Source organism: Odocoileus virginianus, chromosome 14 (genome assembly GCF_023699985.2).
Source record: "Odocoileus virginianus isolate 20LAN1187 ecotype Illinois chromosome 14, Ovbor_1.2, whole genome shotgun sequence".
Classification (NCBI taxonomy): Eukaryota; Metazoa; Chordata; class Mammalia; order Artiodactyla; family Cervidae; genus Odocoileus; species Odocoileus virginianus.
In genome coordinates, this window is record NC_069687.1 from 6,229,386 (window position 1) to 6,241,700 (window position 12,315).

General features: G+C 45.1%; 1 protein-coding gene across 3 annotated transcripts in view; it reads left to right on the forward strand.

The window, feature by feature from the left end:
* ADCY2 (adenylate cyclase 2) overlaps window positions 1-12,315 on the forward strand; it is a 441,756-nt gene that overhangs the window by 417,955 nt on the left and 11,486 nt on the right. For 2 of the 3 annotated variants that reach the window (XM_070476467.1, XM_070476470.1), the window contains 2 exons: window positions 3,337-3,483; window positions 5,700-5,807. In XM_070476467.1, coding sequence (XP_070332568.1) covers window positions 3,337-3,483; window positions 5,700-5,807 — 255 coding nt within the window. The remainder of the gene's footprint in view (window positions 1-3,336; window positions 3,484-5,699; window positions 5,808-12,315) is intronic. The other variant, XM_070476469.1, reaches the window with a different exon arrangement.

Sequence of the window (12,315 nt, forward strand, 5' to 3'; positions counted from 1 at the left end):
TCTGCAGACACCCTCCCCCAGGAGGCCCAGACTGGGGAAGGAGAAAGACACACATCCCGGGGGATCCGAGTTCTGACTTCTCATTGTATTGGATACTTAAATTATTGGTGACAGGACCCATGTTACCTGAGAATAGCAAGAAGAGTCATGGAGTTAGCCCAAGTTTTCATCCAGAGTTAGGAAAAAAAAACAAACAAACTAAATCTCACTCAATAAACTGTGAAGGACGGCAGGCACAGAAGTGCAGTTGCTTTATGATGGTTTTTCTGTAACTTGAGCTTGTTCAGCAGAATGGTGACATTTGAGTGAATGTTGAAATGGCATCTAAGCTCAGCAAGATTCCAAAGCTCAGCAACGTTCTTCTTGGCAGCTGTGTGCTGGACAAGGGTCACCTGTGCTAGACCCTGAATTCCAAAATCTCCTCCAGGGCTTTCCACCTGCCCTACCCTCACCCCAGGTCCTCTGGAAGGATACGATAAGCTCAGGTCACCAGCCAATCTGGCTCCAAGCCCAACCCAAAGACCTGAAGGAATCTGTCTTGAGTGTAGGGTATGGTTCTAAAACCTACAAGTTTCATTAGCTCTAGTGAATTTGTAAAGCTTCCCATCTGCCAAGTTCCCCTAATTCTTAAGAATAGCCCTGTGGGAACCCTGAGTCAGGAACTAGAGAGTCAGGGATCCCCCACTCACCGTTGGTATTTCCTCGGAGGCTCCAAGTGACCCATTTGTCAAAAGAGGGTGCGTAAGCAGTTTGCAGTCCCAGTCCCCGACAGCACTTACAGCCTGCGGAGCGCCAGACCAGGACTCCAGAGATTAATAGTCCTCATTTCTAAGCCAGTGGGAGCCTCGGTGTCCTGAACCGACAATTCCTGAACTAACAATTCATCATTTGTCCTGTGATTCTTAATCAAGGCTGAACAACAGGATAACCTGTGGAGCTTTACAAAAAGATGTGCATCCTCAAAGCACGCCCCAGGGGCAAGGTTCAGTTGGTCATGGGGAGGCCCGGGTGTCACCTTCTTGAAAGTCTCACTGATGACTCTCCCAGGCATTCCTATTGAAGACTATGGAATAAGATGACCCATCAGACCCCTTCCAGCTCCAGCAACCTAGGTCTTCTGGGGCAGGAGCTCAGAGGACAATTTTGAGAGTGTCAATCTGAAGATATTTTATCAGACCTCAAACCAGTGCAGTTAAAATCCCTTATTTCCGAACTGCCAGTCAGTTCAGTCTTGCATTTCCTTATCCCCCATCCCAGACACCTGAAAGAACCCAAGGGAGAGAAGAAAGGCAAAGTGACATGACCTACAAGTGACTCAAGGCCCCATGCTGCCCCGAATTCAGGCAGCACAGTCTGGTGGTCATCATGAAATGCAGGGTAACGTGTAAAGTGTCACATTCGTAAGAGTGACGTCTACATCAGACTTGGTAACTGTGACCTTGGGAAAGTAATGTAACAGCTTTGTGCCTCAGTTTCCTCATCTGTAGATTGAGAATAAAAATATCGGTTCCCTGGGATTGTTGTCAGGGGCAAGTTAATGCTGGTAGAGTTCAGAGGGGTGCACATCCTGCCATGCAGTGGGCATTCAGTCAGTGTTTGCGATTATCGTGTGTATTCTTGTCATTGTCATCATTCCCCAAAGAGTCGCTTTGGCTGATGTCAGCAGACACCGGGGAAATGCAAGGTACAGAAAATATATCCTTGCCTTCCTTGATGTACCCCTTTTCATAAAGAGCAGGGAAGTCTGTGGAGCTTACACTACTTTTATGAAACTGGCATTTTTAACTAGAACAGACTTCCAGGGGCTTTTCTCTCCCGGGTTACCTTGACACCCTGGCTTAGTCAGTGTTACTGCAACATAAACCTGACAATCACACATGCCACAGATTATCTTCCCAGGATATGAATGTTCACAAAAACAACCTTTCAGAGAGAGGAAGTACAGGTCTGCTCAAAGAGCCAACTTAACCAAATTGAGAGCAGAGTGGAAAAGGAAAACCTTGACTCTGTTCTTCACGTATCTTATACAGATTGTGAGACCGTAGCAGAAGGCATTACAAGATAGTAGGCCCTGGAAATAGGAAGGGGACGTAAGTCTAGCTTTCCCAGGAAGTGGCTGTGACTTGCCACGGGTCACCATTGCCCCAATATGTTCCTTATGAGACCTCTATGGAGGAGGAATTATTTTTCTGAGAAGTCACCAAACTTTGGAGTTACAGTGCCGTCAGAGTGCCCACCCCCTGGTAATGGATTCATCTGGGTGTCCCAGAGAGCAGAATACACTGGTAACAGTCATGCAGGGTGGATTCTCGTGCTCTACCGAGCAAACAGGAAGTGCCAGTTGCTAGCTTTCTCCCCTCTGCTCAGGGGCCGCCATCTTGTTTAACAGACCTCTCCTCATGTTTCTTGATGGAGTGTTTCCCATCATGCACTGTGGCCACATTGGCGCCTGGCCTTTCTGCCCGTTTCAGGCCATCCAAGGGTCCCCAGGAGCCAGCACCAGTGGAAGAGCAGATCCTCGCCCCCCAGGACCACCTCCTGCGCCCCCGTGACAACCCTTTCTTTATGAAATCCCCACTGAACTTGAAGGTTTCACTGTGTGTTGGGAAAATTATGGCAACGCCTTGAAACTGTACTTACAAGACATTTTAATCATGTCTGTGCGTGAAGAACTATGAGCCTCTGTCTATTTAAAAACAAAGGGGTATCATCTGTTCCTTTCAGGAGACACTGAAGAGGAAAATTCAAGACGCCCCCAATCCAAAGGATGTAGCAATAACAAGTCACTTTAGGACAGTGTTGTAGTTTGGAAAATCATTTTGTTTCCCTTTAGTTGCTTAGAGAACATTTTTTTTTTCCCTAAGCAAGAAGTCTATCAGTTCAGTTTAGTTAAGTCGCTCAGTCATGTCCAACTCTTTGCAACCCCATGAACTGCAGCACGCCAGGCCTCCCTGTCCATCACCAACTCCTGGAGTCCACCCAAACCCATGTCCATTGAGTCGGTGATGCCATCCAACTGTCTCATCCTCTGTCGTCCCCTTCTGTGGTCTCTTGCAATTGTCTATGATAGAGATGGCAGAGAGGGGTAAACGGAAGGGCACCTCATACTAGCTGGTAGTGACAGTGGCGATGTGGTGTTGATGATTCTGAGCCTGTATCCAGCTCACTGGAAGCCTTCAGCTGTGCTCAATGGAATGGGCCTGGGACGAGGTGGGGCAGGTGCAGCGGGCACTGGGCGATTTCTTTACCAGTCCTAGCGTAAAGAAGCGCTTGCACTGGGAGCAGGTTTGCTTATAAAGTTTCCTAGTGCTCAGCAGCTCCTTTTCTCCTGGGCAGGAGTTATACCACCAGTCCTATGACTGCGTCTGCGTCATGTTTGCCTCCATTCCTGATTTCAAAGAATTCTATACAGAATCAGACGTGAACAAGGAGGGCCTGGAATGCCTTCGGCTCCTGAATGAGATCATTGCCGACTTTGATGATGTAGGTACTTAAGAGTTACCCTTCAGCCTGGATGGGAGGGGACCTGGGGTGGGTGAATGGATACATGTATATACATGTGTGGTTGAGTCCCTTTGCTGTCCACCTGAAACTATCACAACATTGTTAATCGTCTGTACTCCCATACAAAATGCATGCTAAGTCGCTTCAGTCGTGTCTGGCTCTTAGCGACCCTGTGGACTATAGCACCCAGGCTCCTGTGTCCATGGGATTCTCCAGGCAAGAATACTGGAGTGGGATGCCACGCCTCCTCCAGGGGATCTTCCTGACCCAGGGATCAAACCTGAGTCCCAATACAAAATAAAAAGAAAAAAAAAGAGATACCCTTGATGGGCAGAGGTGACCCCAGCCCCACACGCTGACATTCCTGTGGACTGGCACATTCGAAGTTAGTCCAGTATCATGGCATATCTGAAAACTCATCCTTTGGCAAAATTGCTGGTGGTTGGCATTAATCTTTTTGCTCTATTTAGGTTACTGACTAATATTGGTGAGGCAAACACATACTATTTGTAAAGCTGATATGATTGCTAGGAGCAACTACCAAAATCTGTTCAATAAAATACCTTTCTAGTGTGCCCATAAATTTTCTTGAAAGGCCTGAACTCCAAGGAAAATACTTGCCCGTATCTTTATACATAAAAAAGATAATGAATATATTTATCATAGTGGATTATTGGCATGTCTTTCTGTACAGACTCCAAGGTCTCTGTCAGATATCAGCTTGAAGTGTGCAGGGATGGCCTACTTTATTATTGAAAAAGCAATATGAATGCAGTACAATATATTTTAGAAAGGACAAAGTATATGCCTTAGATTTTGAAACAGATGTCATTTTTCAATTTTCTACCTACCAAGGGAACAACGTGATTTGTTTTCTAGTAAGAACAAACAGACCCCTGATGTGAAAGATATGGATGCTACACCATTTTTAATAATATCATGCAAATATAGGAAAAATTGACAGCGGTGAACATAGGTTCATCATGATTAATGGGACTTTGAAATACAGTGATGAATGATGTAATAGGAAGGTTTTATGCCAAACATCTAAATGTCTTAGGGACCTGTGCGTTTCTCTACTACCACTGTTGTTACCATGAGGTTGACCCAGGATTCGTGGTGAAGTAATGACAACTAGAGGCTTCCACTGTTGTGCTGGGTCCCTAGTGGAGACATAGGGGCATATTTCCTCCAGCTGCTCCTCTGTAAAATAAATATTCTTCAGCATTAGTGTCCTAGGAGGTTTGATTGGCTCATAGAGATGTGATAAAGAGATTTGCTCACCTATCTCAGATTCTCTGACATGAAACCCCATCTGAAAGCAGGAGTACAAAGGAAGGTTCTAGAAAGTGTTCCCAGCCTTCTGTCCCTGCCATTGTCCTGCTGAGCAGATACAGAACCTTCCAGAGTTTCCGTCATTTGCTCTCTCCATCCAGTCTTTCTCTTTCCTACCACTTATTTTTACCTTTCTTCCATTCTCACCCTAAGGCTTAATATAGTGGATGGGGAGGAGCCCAGTAAGAAACTGATTATTGGTGCCAGAAGCTGGGACCAAAAAAAATTAGGATCAGAGCTGATAGGAGGGCCCATTCTAGGTCTTCATTCCCTCCACTCCGTTTTCGGAGGGCAAAAGCCAATCCCTGGCCCTGCGTGTTGTGTGCTGTGCTGTGCTGAGTCCCTTCAGTCGTGACTCTTTTCAGTCCCGTGGACTGTTGTCCCCAGGCTCTGTCCATGGGGTTCTCCAGGCAAGAGTGAATTGCCATGCCCTTCTCCAGCCCCAGCACTATAAGTAGTCATAAATTACCCTCACCATTCAGGGAAGACCTCACACTCTGAATCATTTGGTATGTAGGCCCTTCAAACACAGAGTGGGGAAATGTATTTGAGGAAAATCTGAAAATATAATGAAGCCATTATCACTCACATGATCAGGTTATCCTGCATTCTTCACTAGGAAATTCTGAAAAATAATTTGTGCTAACTGGAAGTAAATTATTATACTGTGTTTCCTTCCAAGGACACATACTTTGTGAAATTGATGAAGTGATGCTTTCCCCAAGATGCCCAGGGTCAAAGGGTGAATAAGTAGTGTCCTGTTCCCAGGACTGATAACTAGAATTTGAGAATGCCTCTGAAGTGCTTGGCCATGGGTCAGCACCCAACTGAGTAACTGTATGGTTCTCATTGCTCCCCAGCTGCTCTCCAAGCCGAAGTTCAGTGGCGTTGAAAAGATCAAGACCATCGGCAGCACATACATGGCAGCGACGGGTCTGAGCGCGGTGCCCAGCCAGGAGCACGCCCAGGTACACATGTGTCAGCAGCACCCAGCACACACGAGCCTTGACTCCGCCCACAGGTCATCCGTGAGCCCAAACAGGCACGCCGTGGCCCATTCATTGTATTGTAAGCGCAACCCAAACCTCAGCGATTAAGGTCTCATGAGAAAAGATGAGAATTCTGGAGGCTTCTGAGGGTCTGTTCACAGAACCCCTTTGTCTGGCAGACAAGGTAGAAAAAAACAAGGTAGTTGCTTGATACCAGATAAATATACAAGAAAGTAGATTAGGGCTGTTTATTTAAAGGTGACTCATTACAGGTGGCTCAGATGGTTAAGAATCTGCCTGCAATGCAGGAGTCCTGGGTTCAATCCCTGGGTCAGGAAGATGCCCTGGAGAAGGGAAAGGCTACCCACTCCAGTATTCTGGCCTGGAGAATCTCATGGACAGAGTAGCCTGGTGGGCTACAGTCCATGGGGTCGCAAAGAGTAGGACACGGCTGAACAAATTTCACTTTTATTACAGGAAGGCCCCTGGGCTTTTTATTTAAAACAATTTGCCCAGAAAACATGCTGATCACCTAGAAATTTGGTTGAAAAGGTGGTTTGGTCAGAATTGAGTATCTTCACTCAACTAGGGTTTTTGAAGAGGATTTTCTGTTAAGTTGTATTTTGTTTCTCTGTGTGTGTGTGTGTAGATATGCTTTGTTAACTTGTGGGTCAATAACAAGACCTCTTTCCCTTCAGGACAGTGGGTTCCCTGACAGGCATCAGCATATTTGCCACAGGGCAGACAGAGGTGGTGGGTACCGCAGAGGGAAACAGAACTTACCAGAACATGGCTTGCTGGAGGTGGGTGGATTCCCCAAAGAGAGGAAGCGCGCGGACACCCCTCACGTGCTCAGCTTCCACCCCACCCCCGCCTCCTAAGCTGCTTCCCCTCAAACGAGAGAGGGACAGAGGGGCAGCAGCTTGTTCAGATGGGACCCCAGGAACATCAGGAGAGGGTGCTCTTCCCCCCTCACACTTGTGGGCAAAGAAGAGAACGTGAAATATCTGACTCAAGATTAACATAGGTGTTTTTTTCGAGTGAGCAGGGTAATATATGTCCCACGCGCTCTTCTACTTAGGTGTTGCCTCCACGTTATTTCATGGGTACCAATTACTTCGGGCTTCCCAGGTGGCGCTAGTGGTAAAGAACCCACCTGCAATGCAGGAGACGTTGCAGTTCAATCCCTGGGTGGGGAAGATGCCCTGGAGGAGGGCATGGCAACCTACTCCAGTGTTCTTGCCTGGAGAATCCCCATGGACAGAGGAGCCTGGCAGGCTGTAGTTCATAGGGTCGCAAAGAGTCAGACACAACTGAAGCAACTTAGCATGCAGGCACAGATTGCTTTAGTAATAAGAAAAAGTAACAAGCAATAAAAGGAACTTTTGAAAAATCTTAAGCTCTGAGCAGTGCCCTCCCAAGCCATCTTGATGCCTGATGCAGAAGGAAAAATGGGCACCCCTGTTTATGGGGTGTTGTGTATATTTAAGGATTGTGTTTTTATTGTCAGAACATTCAAGTGTTGAAGAACTATTGGAAAATTGGGCAATAAAGGTATTAAAAATGTACAACATTGTTTTCATTTTAAATATATTATTTATACCAAAAATAGAGCTAATTGTAGTTTTACTTTCCCAGCTTTAATGGAAGAAAACGTAACAGTTTTTTCAGCATCTTTAATGTTCTGGAAAAACTAACCATTAAAAAATAACATAAAATTATGTAAATAGGGACATTTTCATGTGTTTCTTACCCTGCATCTAGATTAGAGCAGGTGCCCAAGAGTTTGATGCTGTGAAAGACTGAGGGCATGAGGAGAAGTGGGCGACAGAGAATGAAATGGTTGGATATCATCACTGACTCAATGGACATGAGTTTGAGCAAACTCTGGGAGATTGTGAAGGACAGGGAAGCCTGGTATGCGGCAGCACATGGGGTGGCAGAGTCCCGACAGGAATGAGCGACTGAACAGGTCTTAAGTCACATTCCCCAAAGTCCCAGCAGGGGGAGCTGTGGAGAGCAATTCAGTTCAGTTCAGTTGCTCAGTCCCGACCGACTCTGTGACCCCATGGGCTGCAGCACACCAGGCTTCCCTGTCCATCACCCACTCCTGGAGTTTACTCAAATTCATGTCCTTTAAGCCCGTGATGGCAGCCAACTATCTCAATCCTCTGTCGTCCCCTTCTCCTGCCTTCAATCTTTGCCAGCATCAGGGTCTTTTCCAGTGAGTCAGTTCTTCACATCAGGTGGCCAAAGTATTGGAGTTTCAGCTTCAGCATCAGTCCTTCCAGTGAATATTCAGGACTGATTTCCTTTAGGATGGACTGGTTGGATCTCCTTGCTGTCCAAGGGACTCTCAAGAGTCTTCTCCAACATCACAGTTCAAAAGCATCAATTCTTCAGCACTCAGCTTTCTTTATAGCCCAACTCTCACATGCATACATGACTACTGGAAAAACCATAGATTTGACTAGACGGGTCTTTGTCAGCAATGTAATGTCTCTGCTTTTTAATATGCTGTCTAGGTTGGTCGGTCATAACTTTTCTTTCAAGGAGCAAGTGTCTTTTAATTTCATGGCTGCAGTCACCACCTGCAGTGATTTTTGGAGCCCCTCAAAATATAGCCTCTCACTGTTTCCATTGTTTCCCATCTATTTGCCATGAGGTGATGGGACCGGATGCCATGATCTTAGTTTTCTGAGTGTTGAGTTTTAGGCCAACTTTTCACTCTCCTGTTTCACTTTCATCAAGAGGCTCTTCAGTTCCTCTTCGCTTTCTGCAATTACCCACATCCATTCAGTGAATGATGTGGCGCGTATCTACCGTGCTTCCCAGAACAGCACTCACTTCCTCATGCTGTTTTACAAACCTGCTCCTCCCAATGCCAACGCTCCCCTTTTATAATCCCGGTATTTTGGAACACTTACTCAATGCCTCTTGAGTCTGGAAGGTGCCCCACCCCTGGCCCCTTTTACAGATGGAGAAACTGAGGCACAGTGGTGCAGTGACTTGCTGGTGCAGAGAACTAGCAGCCAGAGGGCAGGCCTGCAGACCCCAGACTCTGGGTGCAGGCCTCACCTCCGTCTGCCCACAGGTCCCATGCTACTTCCCCCAACCTCTTCCCAGCCCCTCACTGTGTCGGCGTCTGCACCCGCCAGTTTGTATTCACACCATTCACCTGAGCACTCCTTCAAAGGGTGCCCAGTCCCTGCTGTCCTTGGCACCCGTGACCACAAAACCTGCCTGCTCAGCTGCATCCTGATGCTTGATTAATGCCTTCATGGTGGAGTGGAAGGAGGGTGGCTTTCAAGTGAGACTGCTCCTTGCTTACCATAATAGCTAAGCTTTCTCCACGTGCATGTCCCTTTATGCACAGTGGAGAGCCTACTTATTTCCTAAGACTGTGGGGGAGACCTCATTATCATGCAGAATGCTCCACAGGCATAACTTTTCCACAGGTATTAAAAATGCTAATAGCAATAATAATACAGTTGTGGCTTACACACTGTTGAACAGATAAAAAGGTTTTGGGGCATAAATTAAATGTTGTCATGTGCATGCAGGGATTTTTTTAATCAATATGAGCTATTTTTATTTAGAATATTTAATTAGAATCTTGGTACGATTATCCTAGAAATATTTTGAAATTAGTGAGAATCTAAAAGGAAAGTAATTATGTTTGATTAGGGGGGAAGTAAAATGCTTGACAAATAAAGTGGATATTAGTCTCTATAAAAAAAATGAATGTCCCTTTTGCCTTTTGTAGCTTACCTACTTGTTTTTCTAGTTATAAACAAAAAAATCTGTCTATATATTGTTTAGCCAGATATTTAGTTTGGTAATAAAACACATTCAACAGTCCGATACGTAGTTTGGCAAAATATCCCAAGTGACTCAGTGATAAAGAATCCACCTGCCAATGCAGGAGATGGGGGTTCTTAGTTATAGTTCTCCAGAAGCTGAATAATACATCTGTCACCATTTTAGCAGCAAGACTGTCAAGGAATAATGCTTACCAATTTGTCCATATGTATGTGCCTATTTTATTTAAATCTCTTCCTAAGAAGCTTACAAAAGTGAATATGATGCAGAAAAAATTTAAATTAATAAACTAACATGCAACTTGAAAGTTGAAGAAACAAAAATGAGGATGACAACAAGATGCAAATCAAATAGCAGAAGTTCTGACCACATTCAAGATGCACACAGGGAAGAAGACAAGATGGTGAGGTTTATTTGTCTGATATAAGTGCTGCTGCCTCAGCTTTTTTGTTTCCATTTGCACTGAGCACCTTCTTCTATGCCTTCACTTTCAGCCTGAGTGTGTCTTTAGATTTGAAGTGAATCTCTTGTAGGCAAAATATATATGAGTTTCTTTTTGGAGTCTGTCAACCACTCTGTGTCTTTTGATTGGAATATTTAGTCCATTTACATTTAGAGTAAATGAAGACTGAGGACTCTGGAGTCAGATTGCCTGGCTGCAAAGCCTGGTTATTTTCCTCTCCACGTTTCCCTTTTCTGGATGCATAATTGAGATAAAGACAGTTGCTCCTTCATGGGAGTCATTACGGGCATTAAGTACACAGGTACATGTGCTTGGTTGCTCAGTCATGTCCAGCTCTTTGCGACCGTAGCCCACCAGGCTCCTCTGTTCATGGAGTTCTCCAGGCAAGAATACTAGAGTTGGGTTGCCTTTTCCTGCTCCACACACATACATGCACTATTGTTATTAATCCAAAATTTCCAGCAGCCAGCACAAGTGGCGTACTGTAGTGTTCATAAAGTGAATTAAGTCACTCATTCATTAATATATTTGAAACCAGGCCACGTCAGGCTGCGTTTGGATGCTCCACTGGGTCCCTGATCCAAGCTAATAAACAGGCTCTCACGTAAGGATGGGCGTGTAGTGAGCAGTGTACTTGTCCTCCTGGAAAATGGTTTAACATGTTGACAGCAGGAGAGGGGGTGTTTGCTAGAACATCTCTTAATGCACATTTTAAAAATGTTTTTATTTTTTACTTTCTTAATTTTTTTTCCTTCTTTTACCTTTTTTTTTCTTCTTAATGAACATTTGAATCAAATACATTCTCTGGTAGGGTGAGATCGGGTGGAGAACACTGCATCCAGTTTAATCCAAGTTCACTGGACACAGAGGAATCCACAGATGACCCAGCAATCAGGCTGTTTTTTCGTAAATGTTATTTCATGCCTGAGTTTTGGTAAACACTGGGAAAGCTATGAATTCCAGTCCTGTTCTCCAAAAGGCTCCTGAAACTCAGTGCTCTGAGCCCTCCAGACGAACATCACCACAGCAGGAACTCAGTGGAAGTTTCACGAAGGGAAGGGAGGCAGAAAAGAGAAGCCGGAAGTCGAGGCTCATGTTAATTTCACCTCGGTGGATACCGGTCACTTGGGTTATAAAATAACCCCAACAAACATGCGTTTACTTTATGCCATGTTCCCTGCAGGTGAAACCTGCAAAGCAACAGCTTGCCAAATGTGTTCCAGGACCTGAATGAGTGCTCTCGCTATGTAGCCGGAAGTTGGTTAAATATCTGGAGATGGGAGAACTTATCTGGATCATGGGAGAAAGAGCTGCTTCTCAGACTGTCATCAAGCATTTATCAAAAGCTCAATGATAAGGACCTTGTGAAATGAACTGAGCTCTTCTAGAGACTGAGCATAATTTTCTCTAGGGTTTACTACGCCCAATTGAGCTATTGATGTTGGATTTAAAGCCCACTCCTAGAGCACAGTCTCTTCATTTTTCACTGACGTCATGTCAAACCCACAGTTTAAGCCTACTGCTGGGAAACAGATTGGGTGGTAATTTATCAGGGAGTGAAGCTTGTTTGCTGCACCTTGATTTCATAAAAAGCAAACCGTTTCTCCCGAGGCCAATTTGTTCTCCTTGCCAGGACAGTTGTAATTTTTATGGCACAGGGTCCTGCCTGTTGATTTAACATTTTCTGCTTCCCGTCAAGGAGCAAGATGTTTGCCAGCCGACTGCATAAACCTCCAAATCAAGACATGCCCCTAAGTCATGAGATGAGAGATAGTATCTAGCTCTGATGGAAAAGTATAGCTGTTCTTAAGTAATGACTCTGCGTTTCCACCAAAGTTAGCTGACAGTCTGCTTCGTGGTTCTATTTTTTTTTTGATAGTTTGATTTGCTCCCACAATTTTAAGTTGTGGATTTATGGCAATGGTAGTATTTCATCATCTTTTTCTGGAATGATACAGCTCACCAAAGGAAAGGAAGAAATCTCTCTGGTCCAGAACTTTCAGTCCTCATTCATATATATATATTCAGTTCAGTTCAGTCGCTCAGTCATGTCCAACTCTTTGCAAACCATACATGGACTGCAGCATGCCAGGCCTCCCGGTCCATTACCAACTCCCAGAGTTTGCTCAAACTCATGTCCATCGTGTCGGTGATGCCATCCAACCAGCTCATCCTGTCATTCCCTTCTCCTGCCTTCTGTCT